Source organism: Podarcis gaigeae (assembly GCF_964106915.1).
Source record: "Podarcis gaigeae genome assembly, chromosome: 16".
Taxonomy (NCBI): Eukaryota; Metazoa; Chordata; class Lepidosauria; order Squamata; family Lacertidae; genus Podarcis; species Podarcis gaigeae.
The window spans coordinates 13,493,812-13,519,069 of NC_139693.1; the positions used below are offsets into that span (position 1 = coordinate 13,493,812).

The 25,258-nt window shown below is 47.3% G+C and overlaps 1 protein-coding gene across 4 annotated transcripts in view; it reads left to right on the forward strand.

Annotated features, from left to right (window-relative positions):
- Positions 1-16,015, forward strand: part of CADM3 (cell adhesion molecule 3) — a 99,712-nt gene extending 83,697 nt beyond the window's left edge. For 2 of the 4 annotated variants that reach the window (XM_083716332.1, XM_083716334.1), the window contains 2 exons: positions 814-8,106; positions 8,582-16,015. In XM_083716332.1, coding sequence (XP_083572458.1) covers positions 814-962 — 149 coding nt within the window. In that variant the 3' untranslated portion in view covers positions 963-8,106; positions 8,582-16,015. The remainder of the gene's footprint in view (positions 1-813; positions 8,107-8,581) is intronic. The other 2 variants (XM_083716333.1, XM_083716335.1) reach the window with 1 other exon arrangement.
- The last annotated feature ends 9,243 nt before the right edge of the window (positions 16,016-25,258 follow it).

Here is a 25,258-nt window from a genome sequence, read left to right on the forward strand (position 1 = left end):
ATGTGGGCGTAGCCAGGATTTATGTTGGGGCAGCAAGACACCCACCTGTCCTGTTCCAGAACCGAGCTACCTGTGACGCGATTGGTCAGTTCGTGGAAGCCACGCCTATCGCTCTGTCAGGTCACTAGAATGCGCCACAACATCATCAGAGTGACCTTGGCGAGCATTTCCATTTCAAATATTGTGATCATTTCTAATTTTGGTTAGGTAAAGGGACCCCTGACCATTAGGTCCAGTCGTGGCCGACTCTGGGGTTGCGGCGCTCATCTCGCTTTATTGGCCGAGGGAGCTGGTGTACAGCTTCCAGGTCATGTGGCCAGCATGACTAAGCTGCTTCTGGCGAACCAGAGCAGTGCACGGAAACGCCGTTTACCTTCCTGCCAGAGCGGTACCTATTTATCCACTTGCACTTTGACGTGCTTTCGAACTGCTAGGTTGGCAGGAGCAGGGACCGAGCAATGGGAGCTCACCCCGTCACAGGGATTCAAACCGGCGACCTTCTGATCAGCAAGTCCTAGGCTCTGTGGTTTAACCCACAGCACCACCTGCATCCCAAGTACTTAACCAAATACTTTTGGTTAAGTATTTTTTATTTACTTACTTGATTTAGGGGGGGGGCAGTTGCTGCCCGTGACTATGCCCATGGTGCTGAACCTCTGATCTTCTGCATGTAAGCCATGTCTTTTGGAGGTGTGGTTGGGTGAACCATGCAAGACCCATGTTCCCTTGTGGTGGTACAGACCCTTCCCACTTTACTTAGCCATCCTATATAAGCTCCACTTTTGCTCCAAGCCAAATGACCCCATCCGGTAGCTTCCTCTCTTTTTCTGTGTCCCTATGCAGGTACCTACCTGACCCACGAGGCCAAAGGCTCGGACGATGCCCCAGACGCAGACACAGCCATTATCAACGCCGAGGGCGGTCAAACTGGTGGGGATGACAAGAAGGAGTATTTCATCTGAGTGGGGAGGGTGGGGCCTGGCGGCCGGGCAGCAGGGGGGAGGAGGAGGAGGAGGAGGAGGAAGTGGCGGATCGGAACCCAACCTCGACTGAATGACAACAGAACCCACCCAACCAATATGTCAAAGGAATTTCTCTCGCGCCCAGGAAGGAATGGACGGACAGACAGAGGGATGATGGTGGGGGACGGAGATCGGCGATGGGACAGAGGAGGAACGAGAGAGAGAAAGAAGATCAGCTTGGCTCACAATGCTTCTTTGAACTTGTATAAAACATTGTTACTAAATGGGGGGGACACGCACCCGAACATTGAGAACCCCTCAAAACCCCTTGTTCCTGCTTGCTTGTACCTACATATCTGCGGCTGCCAAAATCGCACTAAACACAGACCTGGAGAGTGAGTGATGATACCTTTCTTCCTTCCTTCCTTCCTTCCTTCCTTCCTTCCTTCCTTCATTCCTTCTTTCCCTCCTTCCTTCCTTCCTTCCTTCCGGCTCCTTTTGAGGCTGTTTTATCTTCTTTTTCGATGGCGTACTCTTGTTTTTGACTCTTTTTTTTTCTTTTCTTTTTACAAAAAAAGAGAAAAACCTCTGTTCTCGTTCCCTTATGTTTGGAATGTCTTGAAGTGGGGGCACTGTAGGGGTTTGTTGGGGGGGTTCGGATGGTGTATCTCTTGCTTTCCTTTAGAGTTGTTCTGCTTTTTCTGTTTTGATGTCGAAGGATCAAATCCGCTTGTGTTTGGGGTGGGGAGAACGGACATTGGGAGGAGATCCCTTAATCCTGCATCTTAGGGGTCAAGCAAGGTGGGCTGAACTCTGAGCAAGGGATTGCTGGGCTTATCAAAATCGGGGGCCCGGCTTGAGGGCCTGGAAAGCCCTCCCTTTCCTACTGGAAGAGGAGGTGGACACAGCAAAGGGAACTTTCCTCCATGCTGCCTCCAACTTCCTCAGGCCTTCCTCTGTGATGGTCTTCATTTGGGAAGGTTTTGGGAGCCAGGCTGATGAAGGAAAGGCTCAAATTTGGGGGGCAGGTTTGCTATGAAAAGCTCTGCCGATTTTATCCTTCGACGAGATTTCGTTCCTCCGGTTGCGTCTCTTTGTTTGGAGAGGAGAATGTCGTTGTGTGGTCCGTGTACCAAGGGATGCCAGCTAGCCGGTTGCAGTCCCGACCCAAACCCATGGCAAAAAAAGAAGAAGAAAGGGGGAGTTTGCTTTGAGGCTTCCCTGGTGTCCTTTATGCTTCCCAGTCAAGGGGGGGGGATTCGAGAGCCAAGTGCTTCTAAGGGGGCCACTCAAAGAGAGAGGACTCCCATCGCTGGGGTTTTCTCTTGGTTTGGAGCCCCGGTTTCTCAGTGCAAAAGGGTACCCGCTACCCTCCTGTGTCTTCCTTGGGTTAGAGAAGAAGCAAGACATTCCAGGGGGGTGCCCCATAGCTGAAGGGCAGCTTCTAGTGCCATCAGCCCATTGGTGGGGAGAGTTGAATGAGCAAGATTTATTGAGTGATGCAATTACAGTTCCCCAATCTCCAGTGTTTGCTACTGATTAGACCACAGGGTGAGGGGGGGGGGGAGCGTCAGCTGCGGTTATTTCAACATGCACACAAATACACACCCTGCCAAATTAATTCAAGCCTGGATCCAACACTGCAATCAGAAACAGTGTTTCTTCCTCACAGGCATACATCTGAAGGTTGCACTTGTTGCGAATGATTCAGATGCCCTGTTCACCACCGCCACAGAGGGATAAACTAAGGCCTTTCCACTGTCAATAAAAACTTGAGGGTGGGGGTCCACCACTGTCCCCCCCCCCATTCCCCAAATCATGAAATCTTGCTTTGTGATCTCTAAAAAAGAACAACCGCCTCTGGTTCTTTCTTCCACTTTGCCTTCTGTCACAATAGCCTCTCCTCCCTCCCAACTCACACACAGACACAATTGTCACACACAACTACTGCCATGGTTTTTGGAGATTTCCTCAAAAACCTCAGGGAGGGCCAGAAACTGGATGGATTGTGAAATGAAACAAAAGCAGACTTTGAGGAGAGGACAGTTGTTCTCGCCATGAAAATGGTAGGCCTTTCGAATTTTAAGGCGCCTGCTTTTTTCTTTTCTTTTGTTTTCTTGGAAATAGTGTAGCGGCTGAACACTTAACACAACAATTGGCATGGATAGGTGAAATATTTTGCCTTAGCTCTGTGAGTTCACATCTGTCTATTTTTCAAAGTATTTAGTGCAATGAACGTGCATGCAGAGAACATGTCCCAGCGATGGCTTCTTTTACTGCTCTTTTGTGGTTCTGTGACGTTCACACATTTCATCTCAAACACAGAGCCAAACGCCACTTTCCAGCTTGCGATGTCGTGTCTTGAAGATACTGTTGGTCCAGGTTTCACCTAAGATAGGCTAAGTAGCTGGTGATTGTCCTTGGCAACTGGGCTGGCTGGAGAAAAGGGCTTCTGAGCATGTGCAGAGAACTTTCTGTTGTCAGAGTCGTTGCAGACATTCCTGGGAACTGCAACTCTTCCAGTGGAGTGAGCATATGTATTCTCCTCTTGATAGCTTGGCAATATGGATTGGCAACATACTCAGGACAAAGCAAATGCAACAGAACTTCTGGCATGGTGTAGCGATGATGGCTGTGAAAGAGGGGATTAGACAAAATTCATGGAGGATAAAACAACCAACAGGTACCAGTCCTGATGACTATATGCTACTCCTAGGATCGGAGTCAGGGTTGGTTGGGAGCAGCAGCAAGAGAGAGCTGTTGACCTCATGACCTACTTGTGGCCTTCCTAAAACACCTGGTTGGCCACTGTAGGAACAGATTTATGGACTAGATGCACATCTGGCCTGACTCAAGAGGACTCCTCTTTTGTTCTTACCGGCCACAGAGGTTAGGAATGGTTCCTTCATCTTCAGATGCAGGCTACCTCTAAATATCCAGTTGCTGGGGATCTGTGGCAAATGAGGGTTACTGCCTTCAAGCCCTGGTGGTTGATGGTGGACTTTTCAGACTGAGGCATCTGATTGGCCACTGTGGCAAACAGGAAACAGAAACTAGAGGATGCTGGAGCTGATGGACTGGTGCTCAGTTTGAGGAGAGTTCTCAAGTTTGTTACATCGGTGTTGTCAGGTGTTAAGAGGTCAGCAGGTTGGCCCAGATCCTGCTCTGGCTGAGGGTCCCTTGAAGGTCAGAACTAGCGTCTCAGGCAGTTTGGTCTTGGGCAGCGATGGGATCCTTTGGCCCCATGGGCTTATTTGAGTTTGCAAGCATTTCTCATTTGGCCTGCAAGGCTGTTCTGACCAGACTAAGCCCACCTATCCTACACCCAATATCAGGTTTTGGACAGGTAAAGATGGGCCTAGTCCAAGAAGGAGGCAGGGAATTTGTGCTATGAGCTGTGTTTTGAAAATCCTGGCAACCAGCTGATCACCGGGGCTTCAAAGCACCCTGGTCATCAGTGCTTGCAGCAAGAGCTGCGTGCAATCTTCTGAAGTCGCCAACGATCAGCTGGTTGCATTTGCACCTGTATGGTTTGATTTCAAAACCCTGCAGGCAGAAATGGGTCTCACCTGTGATGTCAGGTGTGGCAGGGAAGATAGGTAAAGAGCTGGATCCAGTTTCCTACTCCTGGTGTAAGAGGACCTTCTTATGTGCCTATGGAAAGTGGGGCTCAGGGAGAAGGAAGGCAGGAGAATGCAAGGCTAGGCAAACTTTATCACCTGATTGTTGGGGGCTTAAAGAAAACCACACATTGCTCTGCAAGCACTGATGGGTGCTTTGAAGCACCAACAATCAGCTGATTGTTGGGACTTCAAAGCACAGTCCACAGCACAACCTTCCCCCGCCTTTTATGGACCACGTCCACCTTCACCTGCTCAAAAGCTGACATCAGGTGGGAACTTCCCAGGGTTCCTGCAGTGAATCATAAAATCACAAGCTTGTAGAGTTGGAAGGGTCACCTAGTCCAACCTCCTGCAAGTGCATTACTTTGAAGTGGTGGGAATCTTGCTCCTGCCTCTGCCAGTCTCTGAACTGATTGGAAATTTGATGCAAGTGTTGGCTCTTCGATTTGATCAAGCCAATGACTGATACCTCCCCACCACCACCAAAACCTCCGCTCCGTCGGACCCCAGCCATGGATGGATCCCTGTAGATGTTGTTGGACCCCCAGTTCCCATCAGCCCCAGCCAGCAGGGGATGATGGGAGCAGGAGTCCAACAACATCCACAGAGCCATAGTGTGCTGTGGGATCTCCCCTGCTCCCTTCTTTCGCCTAGTGACTGAACAGATTACCAGTACCTCTGCAGATGGAATCAAGGCTGTATCAATGTCAGTGGCCTTCAGGGAGCCTACAAGACAGTAGACTCCCCTCTATTCTTCCCTATCCTCCCCATATCTGCTCTTTAGAGCTAGACTGCCCCTGGACATGGAGGTTCTAACACAAGGTCTGCCTTTCTATAACTGCTGGGCATCTTGAGTTTTCAGCACGGGGTGGGATCTATTTATTTATTTGGGGTTGCAGCCGATGTTTGTCCTACTCAGAGGAAACCCATGGAAATTAATGGACATGGCTCACTTAAGTCCATTAATGTCAACGGGTCTATTCTAGACAATATTTAGTTGGATACCACCCCATAGATCATGGATTAGGTTGGATTACAATCCATGTGAGAAGATTTGTCTGGCTGGGGGAAATTTCCCTTGTGCACGTGAGAAGGAAAGCAGAGTAACCTGACCAAGTCAGCCCATTGATGCATCTAACTCAGTGCTGTCTACACTGACCAGCAGCAGCAGCAGGTAACTCTCTGGCATTTAAGGCAGGTGTGTCTCTGCCAGCCCTACCTGGAGATGCTGGGGATTGAACTGGGGACATTCTGGATGCAAAGCAAATTCTCTGCCCCTGAGCTGCGGCCATTTTCTAAATACGATTCTAGTCCTCATGTTTCCAGAGAAAGGACTGTATTAAATAGGAACAAGAGAAGCTGCCTTATACTGTCTTCATCAAGCTCAGTATTGCCTACACAGACTGGCAGGGTTTCAGAGGGGATATTCTGAGCCCCACCGGGAGATGCTGTGGGTGTTTGAGCCTGGGGCAAGGCAGTATGCGCTGTAGCAATGAGCCGTGATGGAGAGAAAGCGAGAGAGAAGGAATTTTATCTCTGTGTGTGTAAGAGAGAGAGAGAGAGAGATGGGGCTCTTACGTTGCACTAATTAAAGGTGATATCTTCAGCTCAGCAGGGTTAACAACAGTTTTAAAGCCCTTGTTGTCTCTTCCAGCACGAAACAATTACTTGTCGTTTGAAGCTTTGCCTGCCAACATGCATGTTGACAAAACCTTTAGCATTTTTTTCCCTTTTAACCTGGCACTTGGCAAGCAGTCACCTCTTTGAACTGACAACGGAGTCATGCCTTCACGTTTAACCCTCCAATGTTCTTTTCTCTCCCCTCCCAATTCCCCTGGGTGACTAAGCCGCCTCGATTTCTGTCCTCCTGCCAGGCAAACTGGAATATTATTTCGACAAAGCCTCGGCGACTTGACTGCCCCTCGTGCACCATTTAAAATGGGCTGCATGGACACAGGGTTGTGTCCAACAAAGTCCTGCTCAGAGTAGGCCCATTAAAACGAACAAGCCTAAGTGAACCATGCCTATTAGTTTCCATGGGTCTACTCTGAGTAGGATTGGAGGCACCCTGCTGTTGCTGCTGCTTTAATGCAACAGCATTTGTCAAGCTGGTGCCCTGCAGATGTTTTGAACTGGGGCTGATGGGAGTTATAATCAAAAATATCTGGAGGGCACCAGCTTGGCAAACCTTGTTTTGATAAAACAGGCCTGCCCAGGGAGGTTGTCTCAGGCAGGTCTTTGTAACAGATGGAAAATGAACTGAAATCTTTTTGTTAGGGGCGTTCAAATCAAAAGTGTGCCGTCTAAATTTTTAAAACACACAGGTGCCTTGTGTTTCTTTCACATAGAAAACATTGGAATGAGCCAATGAAAAGAAACCAGGCAGGTAACTCCTGTTGTATAAACTTTTCTATAACTGCACTCATATGAACTAGTACCAAGGTTATTTCAGATTTGTAAAGATATAGCTTGTGGGGAACTGTGATACTGTGGAATTCATGTGTCCTGCCCTCCAAGAAACAGAGTCAAAGGTTCTAATTCATGCAGCAGCTACAGGAGTGGACTGAAATGTAAAACTGAACAGTGATCATAGCACAGAGCCATATAATTGTAGAGTTGGAAGGGAGCAGCCCTGTGCAATGAAGGAATCGCAGCTAAAGAGCCCCTGACAGCCAACCTCTGTTTATAAACCTCCATTGAAAGATAGTCTGCCCCCTTCCGGGGGAGTCTCTTCCACTGTCAAACAGCTCTTACCTTCAGAAAGTTCTTCCAGATGTTTCATTGGAATCTCCTTTTTTGCCATTTGAATCCATTGGTTTTGGTCCTAATACCCTCTGGAAGAGGAGAAAACAAGCTTGCTCCATCTTCCACTGGACAGCCCTTCAGATATCGTATCACCTTTCAGTCTTCTCCAGGCTAAACATTGCCCAACTCCCTCAACCGTTCTTCATAAGCTTGGTTTCCAAACCCTTGATTATCTTGGTCTCCCTCCTCTGCACACATTCCAGCTTGTCAATATCCTTCTTAAACTGTGCTGAGCAGAACTGGACATAATACTCCAGAAGGGGTCTGGCCAATGCAGAACAACAAAGTTGTCCTATTATTTCCCTTGCTGTGGGCAGTGGGGTAATGCTTGTTCTTCAGACATTTTAAACACTTAGGAAGCTGCCTTATACAGAGTCAGACCATTGGTCCACCTTTCTCGGTTAGCCTACAGGCATTCCTAGCCTTACCTTGAGATGCCAGAGGTTGAACCAGGCCCTTCCTCAAATCACTGTACAGAAATATTTATTGGTGAAAAGGAGGGCATAGAAATTAAGTTTGGTTGATCTCGCAAGGGTGCAGCAACAACTTAAAAGTGTCCCTGGCTATGACTAACCTTACTTTTTTTATTATTGTGATTTATCACATTTTTATTCCCCCAGATTTATTTCCTCACAAGAACTCTGTGAGGTGTGATAGGCCTTACTGTGTCATTCACAGGAGAATATATATATATATATATATATATATATATGCAGGTTTTGGTGTCCTCGGGTGTCTTCCCGTGTAAAAGTTGGGGTGTCTAGGCGACGTTTCGACGAGGTCTCACTCGTCATCTTCAGGCTGGTGCTTTCGGCTTCTTGTTACTGGAACAGAGCGGGATCTCAATGTTTGAGTTCCTATAAATACTGTAGAGGGGGTGTGGTGTCTAGCCTCCAATGTTCTGGGCAGAGAGGAAGTTCCCAGGCTAGTGTGCCTTTTCTTCTTTTGTTCCTTAATTACTTGAGAGATACCGTGAGTGATTTCTTGAGTGATATCCTGAGTACCACTTAGGTGGGTCATTAGGTGTGGATTAGTTGCTAAAGTCTTTGTGTCTTGACCTCTTGAACTTTGTGAAGAGTCTTCACAAAGACACCCGAGGACACCAAAACCTGCATTCCTGTACCCGTGAAAATCTACGAAAGCAAATATATATATATATATATATATATATATATATATATATACAGAAAGACATGCCAATATTGTCTCTGTTTTGACATATCATTCAAACACAGGGACGAGATCGTTCCTTAGAGACAAGCCGTTAAATTGCAAACCTACAAAGATTTATTGACCATTTTATTAGCTGAGCGTGGAAAGATTCAGCTCAATGGTGTTTCCCGGCCTGTTGTCCAATAACTTTAAAAAAATTATGTTGGTGTCATTTTTGGAGATACACGATTCATTCTCCAGGAGCTGAAATGGATTTGCCCACCTTCAAATAATCTTGTGTCAAATATTCACTGGATATTCTCTGAATATTCACCAAATACCAGCCTTGACACCTGACAAGGTTTGAGGGGTCTCTTCTGCTCTCTCCCAAGGCTAGGGGACCTGTGGCCTTCCAGATGTTGCTGGTCTACAGCTCTCATCATCCCTGACCATTGACCATGCTGGGTGGAGCTGATGAGAGCTAGAGCTCAACAGCATCTGGAGGACCAAAGGTTCCTCATTCCTGATCTACCTAACCTATCTTCTCCAGTTCCCAGCATGCATTCTGACACAGCCTTAAAGCCCAAGATTCCACCACATGCTGGGATCACACCTAGAAACAGAATGTGGGCAGAGCTATGCAGATTTGAGGGTGGGGCTAAGCCATCTGAGAGGTGGGGCTATTCAGATCAGGGGTGTGGCATTCAGTGGTTTCCATCCACAGGCTAACTGTACATCTGTATCTGGCTTGCTTTGGAGAAACTGGACAGGCATTTTACATATGGCGGAAGTTTCTTTTTGTGTCCCCTTTTTCCTTTCATCATTCTTCTCTATCTGCTTTCTCATTTCCAAAAAAAGGAAATTGGATCAGAGCTCACTTATGCTTAGCCCCTGAACTTTTTCTTCAGCTCCATACTTACTTCCGGAGTATATAAAATCATTTTCTTTATAATCTAGTTCCTCAATCCTTTCCCTTTGTTATATGTTGGGTGTGGCCAAGAAATGGAGCCTGGGTGGAGCCGTACAGATTAAAAAGTGGAGCTATTATGTAGATCAGGAATGGGGAAATTCAGTCCCATTGGCCCGATTAGCAATCCCATTGGGGGGACTCCAAACCCAGCTGCAGCAGCTGATTTAGGGCAGTGTGACCAGTTCTACCACACTGGGCACTGAGCTTGGGGGGTGTCACAGGGCATCAGAAGTTTGACATAGTGAATTGATCAGAATGGAAGGTGAGAGGTGGAAGTGCTGGGTTTTGGCATCGCACACGTCACGGCTGAAATTTGACAGACCAAAGTTCGCTCCTGCCAGCTGTCAGTAGGGATAGGATAAATTTGGTTCAATTAGCATTTAAGGGAAACCTACCTAATTCACATAATACATTCACATAATGCAAAAACTGAAAAATAGCCATCCTTTGAAATTCACACTTCTCTGGATTTATGCAGTGCAGTTTTCTGGCCAAGTAGTGTGTACAAAAATGCATTTTCTCAAGTAAAGTGTGCACATATATTAGTGAAAATAATATACCAAAATGCATAATATTATGGAACTTTGCTTTACAAAAATGTGTCTATTGTTTAAAATTGCGTACAAACGTGTATATTAGGGAAAACTTGCATTAAAATGCTGTTAACTTTTCAGGAGGACCTTTTCAATTTTTAAAAAATTGGCGACATTTTTCCACCTTCGCCGCATCAAGCAGTTGGTCCCTTACCTTTCCCGCCTTGACCTGGCCACAGTGATCCATGCGACGGTCACCTCCAGGCTTGACTACTGTAATTCGCTCTGCCTTTGAAGCTGTCCCAGAAACTCCAGAGGGTGCAGAATGCTGCAGCGAGGCTCCTCACGGGGTCTCTGCCATGGGAGCATATTCACCCAGTGCTTTTCCAGCTGCACTGGCACCCGGTGGAGTACAGGGTCAGATTTAAGGTGCTAGTTTCGACCTTTAAAGCCCTTCACGGCCTAGGACCCTTGTACCTACGGGACCGACTCCCCCGGTATGCCCCACTGAGAGCCTCAAGGTCCATAAATAGCAACACCCTAGTGGTCCCAGGCTCTAAGGAAGTTAGATTAGCTTCAACCAGAGCCAGGGCCTTTTCAACACTGGCTCCGGTCTGTTGGAACGCTCTGCTTCATGAGACCAGGGCCCTGCGGGATCTGATTTCTTTCCGCAGGGGCTGTAAGACAGAGTTGTTCCACCTGGCCTTTGGCTTGGAGCCAATTTGATTCCCTCCCTCTCTTTCTTTTTCCTTTTCCTTTCTCCTCCTGTGATGAGGCTGCATTTTAATATTTTAATGTTTCAATATTTTAATGTTGTATTTTAATCTTGTTTTTAAGTTGTATTCATTCAACTTGTTTTTATTATTGCTTGTTAGCCGCCCTGAGCCTGGCCTTGGCTGGGGAGGGCATGGTATAAATAAAAATTATTATTATTATTATTATTATTATTATTAAAGCAATGTGGAAATGTGGAAAACTGCACTTAAGATCAGGAAAATGAGAAACGGAAGGCTTACCCACACTTCCTCTTGTACTCTACTTTCCCTGGGGAACACCACTCTTTAGCACTCAATCAGAGCAAATGGCAATTTGGGTTTTCTCCTAATTGATGTCTGCTCCGATTTAGAGATGAAGAGTGGGTTTTCCCTGGGAGAGGAGCAGAGGGAAAACTGCTCAGACTCTGTGCTTTCTAGGTACAGGACAAGCAGAAGTGTGGATGAGGTCTGAGAAAAACCAGAATTGACAGATTCACCCATCCCTACCTGTCAGATATCTGTCATCTTATGATGCCAGGCACAAAGATCTCTGATCTTAGCATTAAGCACCAGAGCACTAGGATCTACCTGCTCTTTGACAGTATTTCTTTTTCTGAATGGCCGCCTTCAGATGTCTTCTAAAAGTCAAATAGTTGTTTATTTCCTTGACATCTGATGGGAGAGTGTTCCACAGGGCAGGCGCCACTACCGAGAAGGCCCTCTGCCTGGTTTATTTCTAGATGGGAGGTGAGATCGGAGATAAATCTGTGCCTGCGCTTGACTTGAAATTTGAACAGCCTGGCATCAGAGGACATAAGATGATTGACAGGTCAGTGGCACTACCAAACTGGGCCAGTTGTGGACCCAACCCTTAGACTGAAAAAGTTCCCCGACTCCTGATGTTGATAGTAGCAGGCCCAAGACTTCAGGGAGGGCAAACCCTGGCAGTGGGTGATTCAGTTTGTAATGGGAGGCAATTCATTATATGTTGAAATACGTTTGTGTAACCCTCTTCTGGGATCTCTGCAACATTCTCATATTCTCCACCCATCATCCATGACAGAGCATTTTGCTAGTATTTGACGTTTGGCAGTATTTGATAGCTGACACACGTTGGCATTTAGACCTTGGCAGCTGACGGCTTATGAGATTTTATATCAAACCGAAACACCCGGGAGATTCCAGGAAGCCACTAAACTCCCTCTTGAACTATTTTGAGGTTAAGCACATCCCCGTCGAAAATTAAAATCCCGGTGTCAAATCTTGAAAACAGCAGATTCCATGCTTGTGCGACAGAAGTGGGAGATGTTGCTGGATTTTGAATGTGGCTGGGTTTCGTTGCTAGACAGAGTCAGCAAACAGACCAAAGGACTCCCCACTGATGGACCACTGAAGATTTTGTCCCTTCCTGCACTTGTGGAGCATAGATTAACCATAAAGCAACAGTGATAGAGTGGCCTTCTGCCTTGACTGTAGAATACCGCCATAGAGATGAAAAGGGCCTGGCAGGCTATCTAGTAGCCCAACTTCCTGTTCTAAGCAGGAACTCCGATGGTAGAACTTCTCAAGAGGCTCGTTGGTCATTGGTTCCATGGTGGAACTGCTCTTACCATTAAGAAATCTCTCTTAAATGTTCATCTGAAACCTACCTCCTTGCATCTTAAACCCATTAGCCCATGTTCTGCCCTTTGGAGCAGTAGAGAACAAATCTTTGCCTTCTTCTGCATAACAGCCCTTCTGGTTTTTGAGGAGTGCTGTCTCCCCTTATCTTCTCTGTGTGAAAATCATGCCCAGCTTCTTCTCTCTTTCCTCATACAGCTTATTTTCTCCATCCTGCTGAGCCCTCCTTGTGCCCCTCCTGTCAACCACTTTTTCTATATGTCCTCCTTAAAGAGTGGTGCAACATTTGGAGGTGCCCAGAGAAGCAACTGGTCTGTCTAGCTCAGTATTGTCCACACTGACAAGTAGCAGCTTTCTGTGATTTCAGACAAGAAATCTTCCCCAGTCAGGGATTGAACCTGGGACCTTTGCATAGGAAGCAGATGCTCTAACACTGAACTACAACCCTTCAAACAGCTGGAAAGATACCTCCAAACAAGGATGGCTAGTGAAGAACAAAGTGCAATGACTTACTTCCTACAGTCTCCCTCTGTAGGACCATGCGACAAACTCCATCCTTAGCCACCAGGTGGCTCTTTTACCTGGTGGTTGTCAAATCCCTGTGCTACCAGCCAGTCCACAATTTTGAACCTCAACATCAGGTAGTCCTACAGCCTGGGAATCTGTCACTCATGGGAATGAGCACAATGATTCACTAGTCATGCACAAGCCTTCAAGAATATGAGACACGGCTCTCTGGATTGCATCCTACAATGAACGAATAGCCTACAGGCAAAACGGAGTTTTCTCCTACCTCATCTCTTTTAAATATTGGGTTGCCAGGCCTACTCAGAGTAGACCTGTTGAAATTAATGGCCATGGCTAACTTAGACTTATTAATTGCAATGTGTCTACTCTGAGTAAACGTTAGTTGAACACAGCCCATTGTTTTGAATGTTCAGAGGAAGAAAATCACTGATCGATAACATTCACATGGCAAAAAGACAACATATGGGGAAGGATCCTGCCATTTCTATATGATGGATTTGCAAAGTCCACAAAACGGTGGTTCCTGCATTTCAGGGGGTTGGACCAGATGACTCCTGGGTGCCTTCCAACCCTACAAGTCTATGGTTCGATGAAAACAGTACTATTTTTCTAGTCATCGGAATAACATTTCCCTTTCTTGAATATATATATATATATATATTTTAAAGTATGCATAATTAGTAGTAGTAGCAGTATTATATTTATAGTTTACCTATCTTCCAAGAAGCTCAAGGTGGCAAATGAGGTTCTCCCTCTTCCCCATTTTATCCTCACAACAACCCTGTGAGGTAGCTTAAGCTGAGAGATTCTGACTGGCCTCTTAAGATCACACAGTGAGGTTCATGGCTGGGTGAGGATTTGGACCCTGATTTCCCAGGTCCTAGTCCAACACCACCATTGGCTCTCATAATCATTGTATTATCACACTTTCTGGAGCCGATCTGCTTTTGGCACTTTTTAGTAGTCTAGGAACATGTAGAACTACCCACCCGAGTTATTCCAATGGCCCCAGGGCTGGCATCACAGATTGGCACAGTTGGGCACCTTCCAAGGCCCCCGTCAAAGCGCAGGGCCCACTAACAACCAGACATCTCCCCACATCACTACTGTTCCTAAAATCTGCTGTTGTTACCTAGTCACCCGCTTTCTTTATTCTACTTCATTCTCATTATGGCATCCCTATTCTACATCTCCTCCAAGCGGCTCAAGGTTCTCCCCTACCAAGTTCATCCTCACAATAACCCTGTGAAGTGGGTCAGGCTGAGAGGCTGTGAATGGCTCATTGGCACTCAGCAAGTTACATGGCCAAGTGGAGATTGGAACTCTGGTCTTCCAGGTCCTGGTCCAACACCCTAACTACTACACCGCACTGTCAAGTAGCAAGCAGTATCTGGAGTGAGGAGAAGGACCTCCATTCACCTCTCCATCTAGGTGTGAGGAACCTGCAGCCCTCCAGGTGTTGCTAAACCAGAATTGACCTCTTACTACTGGTCATCCCAGTTGGGGCTGATGGGAGTTGGAGTTCATCAGTAGCTGGAGGACCACAGGTTCCCTATCCCTGGTCTACAGAGCTGAATCAGTTGGACTCAGGCCACATTCCCACCAAACATTTCAAGCCTTACGCTACCTCTTTCAACAGCCATGGCTTCCACCCACAAAGAATTCTGGGAGCTGCAGTGTGTTGAAGGTGCTAAGAGTTGTTTGGAGACCCCATTCCCCTCACGGGGCTACAATTTGCAGAGTTCCCTGGGAAGAGGGACTGACTGTTAAACCACTCTGGGATTCATAGCTCTAGGGAGTTTCCAAACAATTCTGAGCACCGTTAACAAACTACAGCTCCCAGAATTCTGTGGGGGTTGAAGTCCTGACTCTTTAAAGTGGTATCATAGTTCTTTAAATACATGGTGCGAATGTGGCCTTAGAAGAAAAAGGCAGGTGACCTGGAGGTGGTGACTGCAAGGAGGAAGAGTTGGGCCACTCTAGAAGGGAACCCACAGAAGACCTTTTGCCCAAGGGTCCCCCAAAACTCAATTAGCTTCACCCAAACTCACTTGGCTGTTTTGTGTCGCAACTGGAGCCCCCCAGTATCCTTCACTTTTGACAGTAGTTTAGGAGCAGATGGCCAAAGCCACAGTGATGGGTGAACAGAAGCAGGCCTAGACACACAACTCTCTGGATCACAACGGGGAGATCTGTCTGCCCTTGTACCTTAATGGTCAATGTCCATGCCGTATGTCTAACAGAGGGGTGGGGAACCTCAGGTCCAGGGGCCAAATGCAGCCCCCCAGAACTTATCCCAGGCCACGTCCCCTTTCTCTGGGCCACACCCCTCTGGCCCAGCTTTGTACCTGAGTGTTTTTGCCTGGCTGGGATGTGTCTTTGGACTCTGATGATGCTTCCTGCTTGCCTGGAAGGAGGATAGAGAGAAGGGGTGTGTGAGTTGTGCGTGTGCAGAATCTTGCCTACTGTAAAATGCACGGTGCATGTTGTTGCTCTGGCCACTTTTGCCTTTGGCCACGCCCACCACTGGCATTTGGTCCTCACTGCCTGGAAGGATTGGCAGCCCTCAGGCTAGAAGTCCACCCTTGGCTTATGACTCGAATTCCTTGGGGGGTGTCACTTGAGCAGGGCTCTTCACATTGACCTCTTTACTACAAGGTGGTCATGTGTCCTACTTTACAGAGGGTGGTCCTCTCTTTGAAGGAGTCATCTGGCAGAGCAGGTGTCTGGTCTTAAGTCCAGCTTGTAGATAAAAGGTGGTGCCCAACGAAGTTCTGCTCAGAGTAGAGCCATCAGAATTAAGAAACCTAAGTTAGCCATCTCTATTGATGCCAGTGGGTCTACTCTGAGTAGGGCTAACATTGGCGACAACCCAAAGCAATTTAAGAAGGGGGAGGTCTTGTAGTTGTGCCTCAACATTGAACACCTAGACTGCAAACTGAGCTGTCACAGAAGCTACCTGGTCCAATTCTTGTTCCCCACTAAGTTAAGATGTATTTTCTTTCTGTTTGAATTATAGTGATTCTTTCTAAATTTGCATAAGTACACATAAATTAACATATGCAAATTGGTGTCCTCTTTTGTCCATTTTTTTGGGAGGGGCAATGCATTTCCTACTCTCTTCTCATCTTTTGGGGGAACTCTTGGTACACAGTTGACCTCTCTTTTCTAATGGTGTCTCTTTTGGGGAAGTAGGAGGAGACGGAAGGGTTGCTTCATGGAAATCATTGATTCCCAAACTTGGGTCTTCTGCTGTTTTTCGACCACAATTCCCATCATCCCTGACCACTGGTCCTGCTAGCTAGGGATGATGGGAGTTGTAGTCCCAAAACAGCGGAAGACCCAAGTTTGGGAAGCCCTCATGCAGATCAAAACCCACTCAACAAAAAATCATATTCATCTGGATATAAATGTCATGATGGATCTTCCTTCAGAGCTGAAATCTCTATGATCCGCCTCAACGCCAGTGCAATATATGCATCATTGCTCACCCATGAACACAAGACGCCTCATGCCCTCTCCCCATATTCAGGTGGTGGATGTGCATGTGAATGTGTTTGCAGTTCTAATAAGAAGTGTCGTGGGATTTCAAGCTTCCAGTAAACATTTGCAAACTGGAGAGGCTATTCCAACCACTTTACTAGCACTCCAGAAGCCCACAGTGGAGACTGGTCCACTGCAGCTAATGGAGCATCGCCTCACCAACCTCAGTCTGCCCTTGGCCAGACTGAGCTGGCTGCCTTCTTCCTTATAACCAGTACAGGTGGGGGGGAGGAGCTGCTTGTCTCCTTTCTCCTCCTGAGTCTGAATGTTGCCTTTGCAAAACTCAGCAGAGAGGAGCTGGGGGCAAGACATGGAATGAATTGGCTCTGCCTGTCCTTCACTCTGGCGCCCCCTACTGTTGTACTCCCTGCCTTCTGCCCTACCAGTCTCAAAGGGCACCAGCCATACAGGGCAAGCTGTTGATGTGTGTGCGCATGGGCCTGCAGCCATGGGCTTTGATATGAGAATCAGGCTGTTTTGGGGACACAACCGTGTTTCTTTCTTCATCCACAACCTGCCAGAGGCTATGAACTCGTTTGTGTCGAGTCTGCTTTGGCCCAGCCTGTGGTGCATTGATTTTATATCAAGCATGCCTCTTGTTTGTATGTATTTCTGCAACACACACACACACACACACACACACACACACACACAAAAAAAATAATATCCACTGCAGTTTCTCAGCTGGGGAGATTTGCAAGCTAGGAGTGGAGATTCCAGACTTTGGTTATAAAACTAGGGGAGGCGGGCAGCTGAGGGGGAATTGGAGCCAGTGACACTCCAATGGAGCGAGGCTTCTGTTTCACGGATAACAGGCCCCATCATCAAGGAAGATGGAACCCGCCGTGTGACAGCAGGAGAAAGGAAATGCTTAGGTTGGGGAAAACGAAGGCTGGCGGCCATACCGTGGCTGTTGTTTTTTTCCATCGGTTCTCTTGTCACTGTTTGCTCAAAGCCCATTGTTGAGGGTGTTGTTTTTTCCCTGTAAACCTCCCAGCCTGGCTGGATAACTAGAAGAGCTTTAGAAAGTCTACATAGGCTCGGTGACTCGAAGGCAAATGGCAAGAACCCAACTTTGATTGAATAGAAAGCCAGTCCCAGCGATGTTGAGCCAGATAAGCTACATGCATCAGCAGTCCTTCTCAGAGTAGACCCATCAAAATGAATGGACAGGACTAACTTTGGTCCATGAATTTCAATGGGTCTACTCTGAGTAGGGCTGACAGTGCAGATTACCCGAAGTCTGAGTATGTGTTCTATTTTCTTCTGCTCAGTGGGTGGTGGTTGTGGTTTTATTTAAGCAACAGGGTGGCGATTATTGTGATGGATGCAGAAGAACATTAAGTGGATGAGGAGGCCTTTCTCTCTCTTTCACATCATCCCAGAACTTGGGGATACCTTGTTGGGAGAGTCAGGACAGGCACACAGTACATGGTTCAGTGACGTGATCCGCTCCCAGAAGAGGTGATGATGGCCGTCAACCTGGATGGTTTTCAAAAGGGGTTAGACAAATTCATGGAGGAGAAGGCTATCAATGACCACTAGCCGTGATGGCTATGTCCTCCCTCCACTGTCAGAGGCAGTATACTTCTGAATGCCAGCTGCTATGGATCACAAGTTGGGCAGTGTGTTCATGTACTGCTTGCACGTTTTCTAGAATTACCTGGTTGGCCACTGAGAAGAGGACACTGAAGTCCCCTTTAGCTCGATCCAGCAACAAGACTCTTCTTAAGGTGCACCTGGTTCAGCTTTTCCCAACTTGGTGTCTTTCAAAGGTTTTGCGCTGCAACTCCCACTACCCCTGACCCTCAGCCATGCAAGCTGGGGCTGATGGATGTTAGAGGGTACCTGTTGAGGGAGGGGGAGCAAATCCATTTTTATCCAACAGAGATCAACCAGAGAAATTTGCAAGTAGGACACAAAGGGGATGGTAGTGAACGTCCATTGTGATCTTTGTTCTGGATCCATGGTGTCCTAGTAGGCAGTCCTCGCACCCTGTTCCAATCATGTAGCTTCCATAAGCCCCCACAGCCCAAAAAAGTTGGTCTGATTCCAAGGTTGTGCCTCCCTACTAAGATCCCCTTCGCTTGAATCCTGCAATATTTGCAAGTTTGGATATTGGAACTTTTTCATGATCACAAACATTTTGCCATCAGTTGTGCATGCCCTTAGGCAGGTACATATTATGAACATTGCCAGGTGTGATGGGAGCAGGGGTACATTACTTGGGGGGTCCACTCTTCTTTTTGAAACATACAAGCAGGGACTCATTCTTGGAACCGGGGAGCAATGCCCATGGATGTGTTTGTTCTTCAGACTGAAGGTCTGCACATCATTTTACACTAGGTATTTTTCTCGCCCTGACTTAGCACCAAAGCTAAGCTTGCTTGGCCACCTTAGGATGCTTTGTAGTCTTTGATACACCCTTTGAGCAAGTACATCAGAGATGGGGAGTCTGCGGTCCTCCAGATGTTGCTGGACTACAGCTCCTGTGATCATCCCTGACCAGTGGCCAGGCTGATGGGAGTTGGGAGTCCAACAACAGCACAAAGCTCCCCATTCCTGAGGTGCATCGACCAGAGATTTTTCAGGGTGTGCTATCCCAAAGCAAAGGGAAGACACACCATGTCTTATTATTGACCAGTAAACATGCTCCAATGTTTGCTTGTTTTCTGGAGGGGGGATGTTGGACCAGATGCCACCAGGAGGAGCAAGGCAAAAGGAAACACCACATTTTCTCCTTCCTCTTTTTCGGAGAGTGGACAGGAAGTGGTGGCGGCGGCAGGGTTGGGAGGTTCTGCGATGGAGGTGGCAGTGGGCACCCCTTGCTTTGGCTGGGGCTTCAGCGGATACCCAATAATGTCAAGCACTAGCGCCAACCATGGAATGCCCATCTCTATGCGGCAAACATGGAAGGGATCTTTGCATGTTTCAAGGACTCCTGGGGGGGGGGGTTGTGGGGAGGCAATGTATGCACCACACCTATGCTCAGAGATGCATTGCATCCCTCCTGCTTTGCCATGAGATCTGTCAGTCAGTGCCAGAAGTTCCACAATCTCCACCTCATTTGTTTTCTAGCGTCGGCCAAAAAAATAGCAGGCCATTTTTATTTTTTTTCCAGGGAGAGGGAAATAAAAAGACACCATTTGGTTATGTTTGCTGTGGGGAGCAGACAGACTACCAGCCCGAGGACTTTGCTGATGAGAATCAGGCCTGCTCTTTTGCATAAATCTCTTTTCAGTTTCTGTTTCTTATTCACACCAGGTTGTGTCCAAAGGCAGGGCTGACATCTGTATGGCTGCAGTGCTATAATTGCTAAAAGAAAAACATGCACACCCTAGAATAATTTTTCTTAGGGCTGATGAGAGGCAAGATGGGTCAGAGGAAGAGCCTAATAACTTACTTATGCTTCACATCTAGGTCTTCCCTTTTCTCCCAGAGAAGCAGAGGCAGGCTGGAGGGTGGAAATGAGAAAGAGGACTAGTTTAAAACATCGTCTTGTCCTCTACCTGTGGCAACTGGCGCCCCCTACTGGAACAGGCTCTCTATGCTTCCTAGTTGGAGAGACTCTCCCAATATTTACACAAAAGCCATATTTGTACTGAGCTAAAACGAAAAAGAAAACACACCGAAACACAAAATCTTCTTCTGGGTGGGCAGTGGGGACAAGAGAGGATGGCGGTCTTGGATTGTTGTGTTGTGATCTTGTATGTACATAAAACTTTCAGGGGTGTGGGGAGGAGAACAAATGAATTACAACAAATGTCAATGTTACTTTATAACCTTTCTAAATATCCTGTGCTAATCTCAGAAGATAAAACCTATAAATATATCTGGATTATACATGTTACCCTGCCGTCTTCTTTGACTGCTTTCCCTGCCTCAAAGGGCAGAGCGAGTTGTGACGGGACAACTGGTTTCCTTACAAGTCTTTCTTCCTCTCTCATAACACTAGAACTCGTGACCATCCCATGAAGCTGAACGTTGGAAGTGTCACGACAGGTAACAGAAGTGGCCTCGGCCCAGTATACCTGAAGAAGCGTCTCCACCCCCATCGTTCAGCCCAGACCCTGAGGTCCAGCGCCGAGGGCCTTCTGGTGGTTCCCTCACTACAAGAAGTGAGGTTACAGGGAACCAGGCAGAGGGCCTTCTCAGTAGTAGCGCCCGCCCTGTGGAACACCCTCCCACCAGATGCCAAAGAGAACAACAACTACCAGACTTTTAGAAGACATCTGAAGGCAGCTCTGTTTAGGGAAGTTTTTTATTTTTGATGCATTATCGTGTTTTTAATATTCTGTTGGGAGCCGCCCAGAGTGGCTGGGCAAACTCAGCCAGATGGGTGGGGTATAAATAATAAATTATTATTATTATTATTACTTCTTCACACAGCACACAGTTGAACTATGGAACTCGCTCCCAGTGAGAGCCACCAACCTGGATGGCTTTAAAAGAGGAATAGACAAATTCATGGAGGAGATGACTATTGCAGCTGCCCCCGTGATGGCTAAGCTCTGTCTCCACAGCTGGAGACAGCAACACTTCTGAATTCCAGTTGGTGAAAACCACAGGAGAGGAGAGGGCTCTTGTGCCCGAATCCTGCTTGTGGGTTTCCCACAGGTGTTTGGTTGGCCACTGTGAGAACCGGATGCTGAACTAGGTGGGCCACTGACATGAACCAGCAGGTTTATCCCTACTCTTCTTCTGCCTCTGAGATAGAGATGGTCTCACCAAGGAATAAGGGGTAGGCGGTCACTCTGGCCATGGAACTGGGGCAGAGGATGACATCCAAGTAAATCCTATTCAATAGCCACAACTCAAGCCCATTGATTTATCCCCCTGCTTCAAGATTTTTACTGATTATAACAAATGTGCAAGAATTGATCATAAGCAAAATGGCTATTTCTTTATTTCTCACACAATATGCAAGAAGGTTGCAATTTCCATTCCATCCCGTATTCGTCACAATCGGCGCCTTTTCCATTCTGCTGCAGTTCAGCTTTGGTCAGATACTATGTTATTCTTCTCCCTGCCCACTATGATGTAAGTATTTACAATAGTCTGCATTCATTTCAGTGTAAAGGAAACACTGAAACAATGTAAAGAAAGTCGTTAATTATGTATCATCCATGGACTTAAAAACCACCTGAACAAATACTGATCATATCGGCAGGACTGTATTTCCACAGCTGACCACAAAGATGCAAAACCGCAGCAATTCCTTTTCCAGCGGAATTCTCTGACATCCGTGCAAAAATAAAAAGGGAGGAGGAATAAAATCCGTGACTGAGCGGGTAAAAAGAGCAATATTAAGTTGACTTGAGTTAAGTGATGACTGTATTACGTCTAGCAAAAAGGTATGGTTGAACGTGGTCTGAATTTTTTGCAAAAACAAATGTCTCCTGGGAAATTGTGGGTCAGCTCTAACTCCAGCTCCAGGCCTTCCTCCACACAAAAAAATGTATTGCACTGGAAAGTTATCCTGTACAGATCCAAGGTGAAATCACAGAATCATAGAACTGTGAAGTTGAAAGGGACCCCCAAGGGTCATCTAGTCTAACCGCCTGCAATGCAGGAATCACAACTAAAGGATCCCTGACATGTGGCTCTCCAACATCTGTTTAAAACCTCAAATGAAAAAGAGTTCACCATGTTCAAGAATGGTAGTAGGGCTGTGCATCAGATCTGGCCAAATCCCATATCCTGAACCAAATCAGGCCAACGTGGTCTTCTCCTCTTCTTTGGCAATCACTCATAGTCGAGTAAGATTGCCTTCCATAAACACGGTTTTAACAATGAGTCCGTAAGTGACTGTGGAGGCCAATTCTGGATCCACACATCCTTCCACAGTGGGGACATTGGTTTCCAGACGGGAGTTGATCATGGTGTGGATTTGCCAAGCGTGCCTTCCTCTTAGCACGTTTCTCCCTTGCGTCCTGAGTTTGAGTGACTCTTCAACATCAACTTCGTTGGGCTGGCCATGTTGTGCGGATGCCTGATGATCGTCTTCCAAAGCAACTACTCTATTCCGAACTTAAAAATGGAAAGCATAATGCTGGTGGTCAACAAAAGAGGTTTAAAGACTGTCTCAAGGCAAATCTAAAAAAAATGTAGTATAAACACTAACAACTGGGAAACACTGGTTCTGTGAGTGCTCCAATTGGAGAACAGCCTTTACCAAAGGTGTCATGGGCTTTGAAGACACTCGAACTCAGGACGCAAGGGAGAAACGTGCTAAGAGGAAGACACACTTGGCACCTGAGATCTGGCCACATCAGGATGAGGAAGCCCCGGATCACCTCAGATCTGCCCAGAGTGATCCAGTGCTGCAAAGTAACTGAGCAGGGGGCGGATTTAGGCTGCAAGGAAAGGGGAGAGAAGGAGATACACACAGGCTACTTCCCTCGACCACATATCTAATTAACCCTGATTAAACTCAGTTCATGGCTCAGATCCAGTTCAGGGTGGGTATGTCAAAGTGGAGTCACTCTGGATCAGGCCCTGAACTGGATTGAGCACCCCTGTGCACTCCACTAAATGGTAGCTGTGCAAGAGGCCGGTTATTCCCCCCACCCATTCAGCTCAATGGGGCGTCTGCAGATTGTGCTCCATGTTTGCTAGCGGGAAGGGGTGAATTTTCCAACTCATGAACACGGATGTCTTTGCTGACCGTGCCAAAGCAAAACAAGGTCAACACTTCTCAGTTGCATCATCTAAGTGCCTATTTGTGCAGCAAAGACATTGCTATCCTCCTGAGGCTGGGGCTGAACACACCATCTGATACAGAGACCAGGCATTCAAGGTACTTTACACCAGAGATGCTCAAGCGCTTTGCTGCCTGTGAATTCCAATGCAAACTGACCTGATCTGCTCCTCCTGGACCAAGGTGTGGATTCGAAGGTAATTTGCAAGGCATCTCTCAGCTCCAAAAACATGCCCAAACCTGTAGATGCTGGTCTGTTAAGGGAAATGGTCACACTGATGTAACAAGCTCCCTCATGTAGGGATGGGTGCTAGGGTGTGTGATTGGCTAAATCCCAGCAGAGGTTTGGTATTAACTGTTCATGGTAGTGTGATCGTTTAGCGGGATGTTACAAATGGGAGAAGGGGAGCCTGTGACTCCTCGCTCCTCACCCAGAGGGTCTAAGTAAGGACGAGGCACTTTTAAAAGGAACTTCATTTGTTTACGCCCGAGGAGGGTGTAGCTTAGCCATTACTTTTGAAATTCTTTCAAACAGACTCTCTTGACAGAGCTCTTTAATCTCTTTCCACCTGTCGCTGGACAGAGGACTTGCTTCAAGGACAGCGATTGTTTCAACCTACCAACAACAACAACAACAACAACAGTCATCATCATTGTTTATATGTCGCCCATCTGAGAGGGTTGCCACACTGGGAGACTTCCAACAAACCTTAAAAACTTCCCTATACAGTGGTACCTCGGGTTAAGAACTTAATTTGTTCCGGAGGTCCGTACTTAACCTGAAACTGTTCTTAACCTGAAGCACCACTTTAGCTAATGGGGCCTCCTGCTGCCGCTGCGCCGCCAGAGCACGATTTCTGTTCTCATCCTGAAGCAAAGTTCTTAACCTGAAGCACTATTTCTGGGTTAGCGGAGTCTTTAACCTGAAGCGTATGTAACCTGAGGTACCACTGTATAGGGGTGCCTTCAGACGTCTTCTAAAAGTCTGTCAAGCAAAGGAGATCTCAATCTCTCTCTCTCTCTCTCTCTCTCTCTCTCTCTCTCTCTCTCTCACACACACACACACACACACACACACACACCCCTCCTGAGGCAGCCTCTTCTACTGTCCAACAGAAGTCCTTAAATCATAGAATTTTAGAGTTGAGAGGCATCTCAGTCACTGGCGAAGGAAGGCAGGTGTGGGAGTACGGTGCGCACCGGGTGTCAGCCATAAGAGTGGGTGACATTGCTGCGCCACCCCCACCCCACCCGGCTCACTGTGCAGGCGGCGGGCCACTAGGGACGATGCTGCCGGGGGCAGCTAGCCGTGCCCCCAACACTCACAGTGCAGGCAGCAGGCGGCTAGGGACACTCGTTGTGTGGATGGCCAGCCCCGCCCCTGTGGGCCAGCTAGCCCCGCCCCTGCACCACTCTGGGTGCCAGTAGCTCCGCCTCTGATCTCAGTGTGCCCCCACCCCCAGCAGAGGACCAGCTAGCCAGCCAGCCAGCCAGTCCCAAGCAGGACTTCTAAGCAGAAATGCCAAAGTTTGTGCCATCAGTTGATGAGGATGGACTAAGTTAAATAATCAATTAGGTTTGCATCTGATTGCAGACAAGAATGCTGAAGCATAAAGCAGGCTGGTGAACTGTGCGTTGGCCTTGCGGTTGTCGCAGGAGGCTCTGCAAATGTACCTGTGCAAGAGATGGCATGTCTAGGGTCCCTTGCTAGGAGCTGTGTCAGCACCCCCACCCACCCCCAAAACTTTGCTGCAAGCCTTTGTGCCACAGTATGGGAAGAATGGGAAGCTTCTCCTACATTTGATCTTGCCACAATGGTGGCAGTGCTCCATCACACACGTAAACGTCACACACACCATAGTCTGATAGGTGGTTTTTGTGCCCCTATCAAGGGTTGGTTTCGCAAACCCCCAGGGACGCCTCTGCTGCTCGTTGGCGTTTACTCTCTGGCCTTTTTGTAAGGACTTGTGTCGTTAATAAGGTTCAAAAGCAAGCAAACAAGCAAAACTAATTGGGGGCAGCTTTTTAGCTGATCGAGATGTTTCTGATCAATTCATCTAAATCGAT